The sequence below is a fragment of the Neophocaena asiaeorientalis genome, unplaced genomic scaffold (genome assembly GCF_003031525.2).
Source record: "Neophocaena asiaeorientalis asiaeorientalis breed wild unplaced genomic scaffold, Neophocaena_asiaeorientalis_V1.1 scaffold130, whole genome shotgun sequence".
NCBI lineage: Eukaryota > Metazoa > Chordata > Mammalia > Artiodactyla > Phocoenidae > Neophocaena > Neophocaena asiaeorientalis.
This window is the reverse complement of record NW_020173397.1, coordinates 2,230,871-2,245,230: the sequence shown is the minus strand read 5'-3', so window position 1 is coordinate 2,245,230 and position 14,360 is coordinate 2,230,871. Positions and strand designations below refer to the sequence as shown.

The 14,360-nt window shown below is 45.8% G+C and overlaps 1 protein-coding gene across 2 annotated transcripts in view; it reads left to right on the top strand.

The window, feature by feature from the left end:
• Positions 1-14,360, top strand: part of ITPR1 (inositol 1,4,5-trisphosphate receptor type 1) — a 324,061-nt gene that overhangs the window by 161,103 nt on the left and 148,598 nt on the right. For both annotated transcript variants that reach the window (XM_024747000.1, XM_024747001.1), the window contains 10 exons: positions 288-539; positions 1,059-1,200; positions 1,934-2,087; positions 3,126-3,313; positions 7,047-7,185; positions 7,697-7,751; positions 10,186-10,351; positions 10,438-10,608; positions 11,114-11,179; positions 12,120-12,257. In XM_024747000.1, coding sequence (XP_024602768.1) covers positions 288-539; positions 1,059-1,200; positions 1,934-2,087; positions 3,126-3,313; positions 7,047-7,185; positions 7,697-7,751; positions 10,186-10,351; positions 10,438-10,608; positions 11,114-11,179; positions 12,120-12,257 — 1,471 coding nt within the window. The remainder of the gene's footprint in view (positions 1-287; positions 540-1,058; positions 1,201-1,933; positions 2,088-3,125; positions 3,314-7,046; positions 7,186-7,696; positions 7,752-10,185; positions 10,352-10,437; positions 10,609-11,113; positions 11,180-12,119; positions 12,258-14,360) is intronic.

The following is a 14,360-nucleotide window of genomic DNA, read 5'->3' as shown; positions in this document are numbered from 1 at the left end:
CCCCCCCCCGCCCATTTTATAAAATAAACAAGGGCAAAACGGCATCAACTAGCCATGTAATTATTCCCACACAGCAGGGTAGGCACATGTGACTGTTGGCGTGGCTTGAACTGTTACTTTTCCCGCTTGGTACAGAAGCCAGAGTTTGCATACACAAGCAAGTGAAGAGTGTTGATGTGTAAGTTCCCGTGGCCACCTGTCACTCCTATGAGAGTTGGGGCCCCCCGCGACTCTTCTGCTGTGTGTTTCCATGAGAGTGAGCCCTGTGTAACTTTCCTTTTCTCCAGGTACCAGCTGAACCTCTTTGCGAGGATGTGCCTGGACCGCCAGTACCTCGCCATCAACGAAATCTCAGGCCAGCTGGACGTGGATCTCATTCTCCGCTGCATGTCTGATGAGAACCTGCCCTATGACCTGCGGGCGTCCTTCTGCCGTCTCATGCTCCACATGCATGTGGACCGAGACCCACAGGAGCAAGTCACTCCCGTGAAATACGCCCGCCTCTGGTCCGAGATTCCCTCCGAGATCGCCATTGATGAGTGAGCCTGGCTCCTTCGCCCTGTTAAGACCTCATTCACGTTGCTTTAAAACTTCTTAGTTACAGTGTTCTATGTAGCGGAAGACAAAACACTTATGGTCAGGTTAATAAGTCTGGTTAAATCAGAGGGAAAGATAAGTCATTTTTTCTTTAAGCTTAAGATATAATTAAGGGTGGCAAATGTTGTTTCCTCAAGAATGTAAAAGATGGCGTGATTGTCCTTTTATATCTCTTTTATTCAACAAATGTTTAAGTGTCTCCCGCATGCCAGGCTCAAGGAATCTATCTGGGACCAAACAAGAAAACTGTGTGTACAGTAGTGGGGAAAGACAGACAGTAACCAAGATAAAGGACTGAAATGTATTCCTTGGTGTGGTGGGTGCTGAGGAGGGAAAAGTAAAGTAGGGACAGGAGGATGGGAAGTGTTGGGGTGGATGGTGTTAGCTCTGGGGGCTGAGCAAACAGGGAAGGCCTCACTGGTCAGAACTTGAAATCTGATTTCTTTCTCCTTTGCTTTTAGCTATGATAGTAGTGGCACTTCGAAAGATGAAATTAAGGAGAGGTTTGCTCAGACCATGGAATTTGTGGAGGAGTATTTAAGAGATGTGGTGTGTCAGAGGTTCCCTTTCTCTGATAAGGAGAAAAATAAACTTACATTTGAGGTAACTCATGGTGAAGTGATCGTGTTGTTTTGTCTGCTTTGTGTTGATCATTTTTCTATGGGGTAAATAGAAAATAGGTGGTGATTTTTTTTTTATCATGATACTCTGGTTTTGTAATAAAAAGGAATTCAGCTCAGTTTTGTTGCAGAGTAAAATAGAACTAATACCAGTCACTTGGCTTAAGGCAGTTATGCTCCTGGAAGAAATACATCTGGGGAGCTGAATCATGTAAAAAGGATAGAACATTATGTATAATCTGTACATTATATTAAAAGTGACAGGAAAGAAACAGTCTGTGCTTGGGATCTGTCATAGATTAATCATTTGAGGGACATAAATCCTTATCACCCTTGAGTTGAGCATTTCTCTTTGAGATCACTTTGCCTTTTGAGGAATTAGATTTCCAAGGACTGCTATGTTATCTGTGTCCTTGATTTGTATACCTTGGCTTGCCCTGTATTATCTCTGGGAAGCTGCCCAGAGCCAATGATGAGGTCAGTTTTTCATTAACCAGTCATCAGAGCAGATCAGTAGCTTTGCAGGGTTTTGTTTCTTATTTTTTCTCCTTATGAAACAAAATGAAATTTGGTCAGAAACTGCAAGTAAAATAAATGCCTTCTCTCTTACTGTAAAGAAGGTCAGAGTCAGTCATTTATAAAATAGTCAACCTAAAATGCAAGTGAAGGATACTGTTTATTTAATTCCTCCTCTCTCTCTTTTTTAAATACAATAGGTTGTAAACTTAGCTAGGAATCTCATATACTTTGGTTTCTACAACTTCTCCGACCTCCTGCGATTAACCAAAATCCTCCTGGCCATATTGGACTGTGTGCACGTGACCACAATCTTCCCCATCAGCAAGATGGCGAAGGGAGAGGAGAATAAAGGTGAGAATAACATGGAGAAGCTGAGGAGGGAGGTCTCATGGCTCCCATAGGTCGGGACACGCTTGCCCGGCCTCTCCTTCTGCTCTTCTCATACCTACTGTGTGCTGACGCGTCCTTTCTTTGTCCTTTTCTTCTCAACTTTTCATTATGAACATTTTCAGGTATAAATAAAGGCGGCAAGAATAGTACAGTGGACACCTGTAGACCCACGACTTAAGAGTCAGTGATTATTAACACTTTATTGTATTTTTATAGTTATATATATGAGTCTGTACGTTTCACTGCAACATTTGAAAGTTGCCCAACACTTGCCTAACGCTTATGTCTTAAAAATACATGTCATTGTTCTTGATGTGTCATGAGGTCCTCAGATGTTTATATTAGTATATGAGTAAGTGAAATCCAGACTGTGTCTGGGTATCCTATTTCCAATTTGTAAATAGGAAAATCTGCCTTTATATGTTTTTTTTCCCCCTCTATTTTAGGGTCGTAGTAGACACACACTAGGTACTCATGTGTGGATTATTGTTTAACTGGTCTCTACAGCTAGAATAGAAAAAGTACGTTTACTTACGTCCTACTATCTGTTAGGGGCTGTGCTTGCTCAGTCATTTGCATACATTTTGCCACTTAATCTCTGTCAGTTGGGCTCCATTATTCTCATTTTATAGTGTAAGAAACTGACCGTCAGAGGTAGCATAATGTATTCAAGATCAAGTGGCTTTTGGTAGCGGCACCAGATGTGTGTCTTGTTAGCTCCTGCATCCCTAGTTCTGTGCGCAGCAACAAGCATGTAGTAGGTGACCAATAAAATTTGGCAGGTGAATTAACATACATAAATGCTCCATACTCTTTCCCCTGCTCCTTGAAGCCCTGCATTTCTGATGGTTGTTAACCGTTTCAGGTTCCCAGGCTCTTAGAATATATTGGAATAGAGACATGTTAAGTGATTTGTCCCGAAGAGCCTCTGCCCCTGGCCAGGTGCCCAGAGCGCACACCAGGGATGTCATGACCAAGGTTTGTCCTGGCCCTTCTTAGGTAGTAACGTGATGCGGTCCATCCATGGGGTTGGAGAGCTGATGACCCAGGTGGTGCTCCGGGGAGGAGGCTTCCTGCCCATGACTCCCACGGCCACCGCCCCCGAGGGCAACGTGAAGCAAGCAGAGCCGGAGAAGGAGGACATCATGGTGATGGACACCAAGTTGAAGATCATTGAAATACTCCAGGTAACCGTGGGCCGGGGCGGTTGCAGGGTGGGCGGGAGTGTGCTTCCCGGGGGACCATCTGCATCCAGTCTCCCTGCTTTTACGGAGCCCTAGGCTTTCTGGGAAGAGAGTGGAGGTAGAGTCTTAGCTCAGCCTCAAGTGCTGTTTCTGAATTGGCCCTCTGCTCCCTGTGCTGTCATCTCCTGTCCCTCCCCAGCATGCCCTGTTCCTCCAACCATGCCAAACTTTCTGCAGTTACCTTACGTTTCCCTATTCATTGGTCTCTGTCTTCACCCACTTAGAATTAACTCACTTACGCTTCTATACATAGCTGAATTCCCTGTTTTTTGGTCATAACTCATTCAAGGTTCCATTAAGTTTGTAACTCCTCCCATAATCCTTCCCTTCCTCCCTCCCTTATTCATTCATTCATTCATTCAACAGACATTTATAGAGACTGATTCCATGCCGAGTACTTTTTTTTGCTTTTCCCTCTAACAGTATTACTGTGAGAGGGTTATATTTGTTTAAATTTTGAGTACCACATTACAAATTAATTATAATTACACAATTTAAACATCATCTACCATTTCAGTTAACAATGAGAATAAAGCATATGTTTCTAATGCTTTTTTTTATATGCATTATCTCATTTAATCTTTTTTTCACACACACACACTGTATTTTATTTTTACAAGAGATAAATAAACTGACACCAAGTATTGTAAGTGGATGATCACAACAAAAGCAACAATGATTGCAGTTATCAAACATGAAACACACTCGTACTATGTCATAATATTGACATTCAGTCCAGTAATCCTCCACTGTAACAGCTACTTTGCAGTGAAAATTGATTTGTATATTTTTTGCCTCTGAGTCCTTGTGGGATTTTTTTTTTTATTCAAACAGAAAGTCACAAAAATTACAATCATCCTCATCAGTTCACTCAGTCCCATGTAATTACTTTTTTTTCATCTTGATCTTTTGTTAGCACTTTTATGAATTCATCAGTTTTCCATTAGAGCTCTGAAAATGCTTATTCATTCAGTTCAGCAGTATGGTCAGTTACCAGAAACCTGTACTTGTCAGAGCACGCCGAGTACTTTTAAGCACTGAAGATCCAGCAATGAACAGAATCATTCCTGCTTACCTTTTGATAGGAGGCATAGACATATAAAAATGTATATACTAAGGATGTTAAAATATAAAAGAGAGTCAAGATGGTTTATAGGCCATTGGGGGTAAAGGCCACGGGTACTGTTTTTGATGGAGTTGTCAGAGAAGGTCTCCCCATTAAGGTTACGTGATCAGAGACCTGAATGCAGTGAGGGAGCTAGTATGTGGGTATCTAGGAAAACAGTCTCCAGGACTCCAAGAGGGAACAATAAAGGCAAAGACCTGAGGTGGTAGCACACTTGACAAGTCTGGGAACAGGTCAGGTTCAAGAGAGGATGGGAGAAGATGAAGTGGGGAGTCAATACGTACAACCTCTTGGGTGGATTTGCTGTAAAGATGAACAGAGAAAAGTGGGAAGGTGGCTGCAGGGTGATTATTGGTAATATTTAAGTTGGGAGACGTCAGCAAGATTGTATGCTGAATGGGAGTGATCATGTAGAGAGGGAAGACTTACTGATGAAGGGGAGAGAGGATAATTGTAGGAGCAAGGTCCTGGCATAGGCAAGAGGGGGTGGGAGCCAGTTTACTGGAGAGGCCGTGCGTGATCTTCCATGTGAGAACCTCCCAGCCTGCCAACAGTGTGTGTTTCCTCTTTCTGCTCCTTGGTAATTTTTTATTCATTAACGAAACCAGCTGTTCCTTCATGAAAAGAATACTGTTATCACCTTTCTCTTTCATCCCGCACTGTCTAATCTCAACCCCGGAACACGGAGTAGAGAACTATAAATGTTTACAGATTGGAGGATTTTTTTTCGATTCTGAAATCACAGTTAACTAATGGTTTGAAAACATCCCTGGGACTCCTCAGAATAATTACTGAAGGCAATAAAGAGTGATTTAAATAAAGAAGAAGACTCCTTAAATTTATGTCTGACCAAAGGTAGAGAGGGATTTCAAGGATTTCTTAGGCCGTGGCTCACGGGTCCCAAGTATGTGAATATCGTACACGTTTATTGGAATGGATGCGGTGTGAAGCTTGGTTACATCTTGAGGCCTCTTCACTGTAGTAATCTGAGAACATTTGGTTGATGGATTCATTCTTTCAGCAAATACTTACTGATCCGTTACCATATGCAAGGCACTTGGCTGGGCTCTGTGAGGAATGCACAGATGATTTGGACACAGGCTATGTCTACAGGGGGTTTACAGTCTAACAGGAAGATAAGGTGTGATGAAGCTGTGTGTACGTGGAAATAAAACCATGAGAAAAGTGTTCTCCCGAGATATGGGTAGGTCATGTGATCCCAATTAGTAAGGACCAGAGGAGGTAAGATTTTCTTGGAGCCTTTAGGCCTGGACGGGATATGTATAGAAACAAGGGGACGTTCTTGGGTGGATGGAGCAGGTCGAACCAGGGCATCACGACGCATGGGTCCGTAAGCTGTTCTCCTTGGGCAGGGACGTGGAGTGTGCTGAAGGGAAGTTATCAGAAATGAGGTTGGAAAGGCGGACTGCGCTATGCTCTAGGGAGCTCTGGGTGCCTGAAGTATTAGGACTTTACTCTGTGGGGAGCCTTTGAACTTTTTCAAGCAGGGAGCTAACCTAAGAATAAGCACCTTTGAGATGTGGATCTGGTAAACTTGTTTCTGTTTCTGTAATGGCCGAGGAGGGAGATAGAGGCTGTGAGCGGGGGGTAAACGACGGCGGGAGAGAGATCCGTGGAGAGTGGCAGAGGTAGAACCAGCAGGGCTTAGTCACTGATGAGATGTGTGTATCAAGGAGGGAAGAATTGATGGTCCTGAGGTTGACTGAGCGTGGGAGAACCCAGGCAGAATGGACACTGTTAGTTCCGTACAATACTGAGTTTGAGACTCTGGGAAAACACCAAAGGGGATGTCCAGCAGTCAGTAGGAAATGTGGACCAAGAGCTTGGAAGATAAGCCAAGGATCTGTTTCAATCCAGGAGAGGTGACAGCCCTGGCATTGGGTAAGGTCGCCAGGAGGGCCAGGCAGAGATAAGGAGAGCACGGAAGGGAGAATGTCGGTAAGGCCCTTAAACAATGCCAGGTGCTTGATCTTTCATTTTGGCTCCAGCCACAAAGATGGAAAAAGTGACTTTCTGTTGGAGTGAACTGGGAGGGAATACAGGGAGTGAAAGAAGAGGGAGCCCAAGGGATTGTATCTACATCAAAGAAAACAATCAGTAATAGAAAATAAGAACCAAACTAATTTTCAGTACTGAAAACACATTTTTCTCTGTCAGTTCTTTTAAAAGCAGCCAACTTCACCCTTCTTAAGGCCCAGAGTTGGCATTCAGTACTTGCTGAACTAAAGCAATGTTTTATAGAGGATGGAGTGGAGAGTGAGTGATTCATTGTCCTGAGCATTAAATTAATTGCTGGGACGCTGGAGTTTACACTAGAAGCTAAGGTGCTGTGGGCAAACTTGATATACTCCTAGAAGTCTTTTGTTAAAGTGACAGTTTGAAATCTAAGCCAAATATCTGGCTCACGTAGTGTTTAAGGTAATTGATGCAGCAGACGCCAGGCCCAGCCAGAGTGCGGTGGCTTGGCAGAATGTTCCAGGTGGTCTGCTAATGTAACCAATCTCTTTCCATTTCCACTTGAATCTTTAGTTTATTTTGAATGTGAGGTTGGATTATAGGATCTCCTGCCTCCTGTGTATATTTAAGCGGGAGTTTGATGAAAGCAATTCCCAGACTTCGGAAACATCCTCTGGAAACAGCAGCCAAGAGGGACCAAGTAATGTACCAGGTTAGTGATGCCAGAATGGGGTTTCAGCCATAAAATGGGACCTGGGTCTAATGAAAACTGGAAGTCCAAAGAGTATGTTCTAGAACAAGGGTAATATGTGAACGTTTTTGAAGATGACTGCATTTTAGAATGAGACCCTGGGAGTTACCCTTTTGGGGCAGGGGAATAATTGAAAGGGCCCAGATCGCTTCTGGGATAGATCTTACTTCCTTCCATCTTGGAGTGTCTTAGTCATAAGACAGCTGAGGGTTCTAGTGTTATGGTGAAATACCAAAAAACAAAAACAAAACTCTCCCAAGAAAATTTACTGTCCACTACCAACTTTTACTCATGGTGGATGCTTTTTCCTGCCCAGGAAATAGTGGTGATGGATAAGGAGAAGGGTGGTGGTAGGAATAACCCCACCTATCAAGGCCTGAGGGGCAGTGGCGAGCCTGTTTTGGGGGGATGTTCACGAGCGGCACGTTTTCACCCCTTCCTGCACCTGAAGTTCTGTTCTCTGACTTTTCAGGTGCTCTTGATTTTGAACACATTGAAGAGCAAGCCGAAGGCATCTTTGGAGGAAGGAAAGTATATTTTCAGTTTCTGTTTTGTAGGTGGTTCTAAGATGGGGGAGGCCTCTCTTTTCTAGCTCTCAAAGGCTTCTCCTTTACTGTTCTAGGAAACGTTTAGTCTTTGGGTTTAGGCTGTTTGACTGCTCTCTTTATAACTCTCAGTACTCAGTCAGAGTGATCTTAGTTGGGTTCACGTGTGTGTGTGTTTCCTGCTTACAACAGAAAGAATTGACGGAGGTTTCCCGAAGTACACACATTACAAAACTTTTTTAAATGGTGAGGAAATAGAGTTGAAAGAAAGGGGGGGCTCGAAACAGAGTGAGTGTAGCAAGATCGTTGCTGCTAATGGGCTGCAGTCACCCCCGAGCCCTTTAGAAGCCAAGCAACGATGAAAAGGACACAGACACTTATACTGTTCTTTCATTGTCCCTAACATGAGATTAATGTATGAACCCCTTTTTAAAAGATGAGATTGCTCAGTGTTGACTCAAAACATTGTTACGAGACTCAAACACTGGCAAACTTGGTATAAACACCCTCTATGCATAACTCTTAGAATATGCACACTTGGTTGAGTTACCTATTGCCGTGTAATTAATAACCTACTCTCAAAACGTGATGGATTAAAACAACAGTCATGTTATTGCCTCTCACAGTTCTGTGGGTTGACGGGCTCAGCTGGATGACTCTTCTGTTGGTCACTGTTGGGTCTGTTGTGCAGCTGTGGTAGCTGTGACTGGGGCTGGCACATCCATGTTGCTCTTCTCGCGTTTCTGGCTCTTTGGTGGAGGTGTCAGTAAGGCTGGGGCTCGTCTCTCTCTGCACACGAGTGTACCTTGGGCTTCTGCATAGCGGGGTGACTGGCTCTAAGTGTAGAGACCAACAATGTGCAAGCACTAAGCAAGCTTCTGCTTGCTTCATGCTCCTAACGTCCTATGGGTCTGAGCAAATCGCCTGGCTGAGCCCAGCATCGGTGTGGGAGGGATGTATACAAGAGCGCTTAGACCACAGAGGGGCCACCGATGTTAACAGTCCACCGCAGTGCTTGATGTAAAACCTGTGAAACTTGACTTAGCAGCAGCATTTACTCTATGGAAGAGGTGGCTCTTCTGAAACTCAGGGGTTTTGAGTTTAACATGATGTCATTTCGGTCTGCTGGGTGGTGTCTCAGCTCTCCCACCACTTTCCTGACATTGAACAGCAATGAAAGCTTCTTCACACCTTTTTGGAGCACATAGCACGAGCAGAGGATTTACGCACCGAGTCCCATCTGTCTGCAGCCACAGAGGTCCCAGCATTCAGCCTTCATTTGACTGGAAATACAAATTGGGCACCGACACAAAAATTGAGTGGTAGCACTCAGGTTTGAGGTGGCCTGCCGTTGGCTCCAGCACGTGCTTATTGCATTTTTACTTGTATCAGTAACACACAATCAAGTTACCGTAGATACTGAGAGAACCCCTGATTCTCTCTGATTAACCCCAGTTGGAGGAACACTGAGTTGGAGTGATTCACGGCAGCACTCCGCAAAGTGGGGTCTGTGGGACCAAAGCGCTTGCTACCAGTTTAGATAAGTGAGCCTTTGGGCACTTTGATGGCAGTTGGACACTGTGACCGCATCCAGGTGCACCATCAGTGGACATGGTACAGACCAAGACGGCAGTTGGCTACAGACTAGACATAAAAAAAGCTCATCCTTCACCACAGAGGGTTTGCTAGGTGCTGAATTAGGGCATCTTAAATAAAAAATAAACTAGCAACTCGGGAGAAACACAGCTGTGTGCAGCTCTCAAACCACAGGTGAAGCCCAGCAGAACACCAGTTGGGAATCTGGTTGCAAAGCCAGGCCTGTCACTGTGGGAAGGTGGGGACTTTGATTAAAAATTAGACAGTTGTGACATCTTTTTTTAAAAATTTATTTATTTTTGGCTGCATTGGGTGTTCGTTGCCGCCCGCAGGCTTTCTCTAGCTGCGGCGAGCGGGGACTACTCTTCGTTGCGGTGAGCAGGCTTCTCATAGCGGTGGCTTCTCTTGTTGCGGAGCACGGGCTCCAGGCGCGCTGGCTTCAGTAGTTGTGGCACGCTGGCTCAGTAGCTGTGGCTCGCGGGCTCTAGAGCGCAGGCTCAGTAGTTGTGGCGCACGGGCTTAGTTGCTCCGTGGCATGTGGGATCTTCCCAGTCCAAGGATCGAACCCATGTCCCCTGCATTGGCAGGCGGATTCTTAACCACTGCGCCACCAGGGAAGTCCCCAGTTGGGACAGCTTAACTGCCCCCTCACCTCAGAATATATTTGAAGAGCAAATAAGGTTGTGTGTTGTTAAATGAGGCAATGAAAAGCCAGGTCGGCTGAGGGGCGATACAGAGTTAGGAATCTCACTAGGTGAGGTGTGTCTGGGCCCAAGGGCACGGGAGAGGGCGTCTTGGCTCATTTGGCCTTTCCCCTCAGTGAGGAGAACACGCCACTGGACCTGGACGACCACGGCGGCAGAACCTTCCTCCGGGTCCTGCTGCATTTGACGATGCACGACTACCCACCCCTGGTGTCAGGGGCCCTGCAGCTCCTCTTTCGGCACTTCAGTCAGAGGCAGGAGGTCCTGCAGGCCTTCAAACAGGTAGGTCGGGTTGCTGTGTGTGTGTGTGTTGTTGGCATTGTGTCTGAGAGTCTGTTGTGAGTCACTAATGAATTGCACTCGTTCAGGTTCAACTGCTTGTTACCAGCCAAGATGTCGACAACTACAAACAGATCAAACAAGACTTGGACCAACTGCGATCCATCGTGGAGAAGTCAGAGCTTTGGGTGTACAAAGGGCAGGGCCCCGACGAGGCCATGGACGGTGCATCTGGTGAAAACGAACATAAGAAAACAGAGGTGGGTGACACACAAGTTACGCTGCAGGAGGAGATGGATGGGGTCCTCAGAACAAGTACACGTCCTCCTCTGGTTTTAGATAAAAATGCAGATTATAGGATGGGCTTGATTCTCAAGAGGTCTGCTTGTTAACAGGGTGACAGCCATTCTTCCGGGAAGTGAGCTACAAATACAAGTTCAGCGTCATCTCTTGTGCCACCTTGGCCCATGTAGAACAGACTTTGAGTGAACTAGCTCCAGGTGTCCCTTACAGACGCACCTGGGAAAGAACCTGTTCTCCAGCCATGCCTGGACCATCATCTTCTCCCCCATCAGTGCAATAATGTGCATCCTCTCCCATCAGAGGGGAGCTGAGTTGTGAGCAAGTGAATGACAGGCACAAACCCAGCATGACAGCAGGAAAACGCTGCAAAACCCCTGTTCTTTCCTAAATTGTGATGCTAATGCAAACAGACAGGAACCTAAGAGTTGTACAAACTGCACTCATGTTCATCTTGGTTCCTAGGAGGGGAATAACAAGTCCCAGAAGCATGAGAGCACCAGTAGCTACAACTACAGGGTGGTCAAAGAGGTAAGTGCCCCATCTTGAGCTTTTCCCTTCATGGAAAGTGTAACAGGGAGAAAGCGAACCTCTGAGGTGAAGTGCATGGGTTTTAGTGTCAGGTCTTGGTTCAGATCCAGCTCTGCCACTTATTATTTGTGTGTCTTCAGTCTCCTCACCTTGTATAGGTGCCTCCAGCACCTAAACTTCTGAAGGTTTACAGTTGAAGGAAGAGTTAAGTGGTGAAATTGTCAAGGACTTAACCTCAGCGGCTGGCACGTAGTACCCACCAATGAGAACCATGTCTCTTTAGGAATCTTTGCACAGGCTAGTTCAAAGTTGGGAGGTTGGCACTTGGTGTTTTTTACCCTAGAGCAAATTCTTCCCAAGTCCTTGGCAATGATGCTGAGCCATCATTTTAGGAGATCTGAAACCATCCCACTTGCTGATGGAGCCGTAATCCATTGGTTATTCTGGAAGACTTGTTCTTAGCCGTATGTGGATTTGGTTTAATACAATCAATAGGGATACTACAAGTTAGAGGAGTTTCCCTCGTTTTATGTTCTTAATATATTGTGATCCTTTTGCCTTCCTGTCCACACCGCCCCCTGCAATCTTTTTTCCAACTACACTTCCTAGTTTTCTGAGATTGATTTCTTTTTTCTTAAAAAATTTTTTTTCCAACTTTGAGGTATAGTTGACAAAATTATAATATACTTGACAAAGTGATGATTTGATATACATATGCACTGTGAAAAGATTACCCCAGTCAAGTTAATTAAACATCCATCACTCACATAGTTAGGTTTTTGGGGGGAGCCAGTAGGGGGGGCGGTAAGAACGCTTAAGATCTACTCCCTTAGCAAATTCCAAGTATACAGTGAGGTATCATGAACTGTAGTCAGTAGGTTAGGTCCTCGGAACTGAGATGGGGGTCAGAGGAGAAACTTTGATTCTTTCTTTGTACCAGATTTTGATTCGACTCAGCAAACTCTGTGTCCAAGAGGGCGCCTCTGTGAGGAAGAGCCGGAAGCAGCAGCAACGCCTGCTCCGGAACATGGGTGCCCATGCCGTGGTGCTGGAGCTGCTGCAGATCCCCTACGAGAAGGTGGGCATCCACATCCACGGCTGCCGCTCCATGGGGGGCGGGTTCCTGGGTTTCCCCAAACACTTCGCACTTGGGAGCGGTCGGTGAAGAAATGAAGCTGATGTGACGATTGTCACTATAAAGCCGTCTTCGGTAATTGATATGAAACAAACAGAGCATCCTGACAAGGAAGCGAAACCACCCATAACCTCCCTCCACTTGGACGATTCTATAAAGAAGGAGCAGTCTGTGTATTCTCTCCTTACTCCCATACCATGCTGGACGGGGCAGCTTGGTCTGAACACAAAGGTCTGATGACAGAGCTGTCTGTGCACGTGGGCTTGTGCTGTACAGTTTCGTCTGCAGTGTTACTCAGGCATGTAAGCACACAAGTTACTAAATGCACGTGGGGACGTGGGACTCGCCCACTCAAGGTCCTCACTCATATGCTGGCAGCTGGTTGAGCTGGATCTATCAGATACTACTTGGCTCTAAGTCTGCTGGTCTGTTGCTAGCCGTTACCCTGCGTCTCCCATTTTTCATGTTAGCGTTTGGCATTGCTAGCGATGGGATTGAGGGAAGGAGGATAACATTTGCATCCATGTGGCCTGACAGGGCGCTTTCAGAAGCATTCATTCAAGCTTCTAAAACCCAGTATGGTGATCTCGGTGTTGCCACGTGATAGATGAAGAGACTGAGGCTTGGGGAGGTTAAGAGTCCAAAGCCATAGACGCCGGTCTCTTGAGTTTGCCAGTGGCTCCCAGAGACTCGCTAGTGAAGAGTCGCCTGAAGAAGGTTCACTGCCTAGTGCTTGCAGGGTGCCAGGCACTGTGCCGAGGCCTTTACGTCATTTGCTCATTTAACCCTCAGGACACCCAGATGAGATAGGTGGTACTATTAGAAGCCCCATTTTAAGTGAGAAAACTGAGGCCAGGGAGGTTTAGTAACTTGCCTGGAAGGCCCAGCTGCACCTCGCAGAATCAGCCCCGCTCACCTGTGGAGCCCGGGCCTTGGACCTCTGTGCCTTCCACCTTACCTGTACCTCACCTTTGTAGGTAACACACCTTTACCTACTGCCCTGCACTTTAGGAAGTTCCCTGCCAAGGCTTCCTCCTCAGTCATGGCGCCTGTGTGAATCAGATGCGTCAGGCCTTTCACAAGCCGCCAGTAAAGCACAAGTTTAATCCCTCCAGTAGGTCAGGTACTTAACTACCTTGGAATTAATGTAGACAGGTGTGGGTGTCATCCGAATGTGGCTGACGTTTGTACTAGAAAGAGCAGGTGGATTTCCCTCCCTCTGTGTAAAGAATGTGAGGAGGGAGTTTGCTGGCCTCGGCTTTGCCTCATAATAACTTTTCCCTGATGAGAGACGTTCATTTTCAGAGCAGTGTTGAATCGACTATAGGAACCAGTTTCGGTTGGAGTTGGTGGCTCAAAGGCAGAAGATTGTGTATGTATGTGTGTGTGTGCGTGTAATTTGTCTGGTTTCTGGATGGGTACAGTCATCCCAGTGTGTGAGAACAGTGGAGGGGTTCCTACCAACAGCTAACCTCTTGTTATGTCTTGATGAGTTTGCTTGCTTGCCCTGTAGAAGTCTGCTTCGAAGGCCAGAAGCTTTTCAGTTAGCTTGTGCACCAGCAGATTCTTTTCTTAGCTGAAGAAGAGGAAGAATGCAGAGTGGTTCAAGGTCGCTGCGGTGTCTGTCTGTCCAAAACCCTCTTGTTTCTTAGAGCTAGAAGCTTTGCCCCTCTCTCTGTAAATGGGAGGCAAATCTAATACCCGTTCTGTTCTGAGACTTGCTAACAGTGTCCTTTTAGATCTCCTGCTTTGTTCGATTGTCTCACTGACAGCTCGGATTCCTTCCGTCAGTGTTCTCGGCAGACGTCTTCTGTTTTCTCACAGGGCTGTTGTCTGGACCAGGGTGGGCAAACTGCAGACATGGATCACTTCCAGCCCACCACCTGTTTTTATACAGCATATGAGATAAGACTGGTTGCTACGTTTTTGAATAGTTAAATTTTCAGGGGTTATATAAGTTCGTGCGTAATGCCTTCCGTTTTGCTTTTGTTTTTTTTGTTTTTTTTTTTTTTTTTTCTTTACGCGGGGCTCTCACTGTTTTGGCCT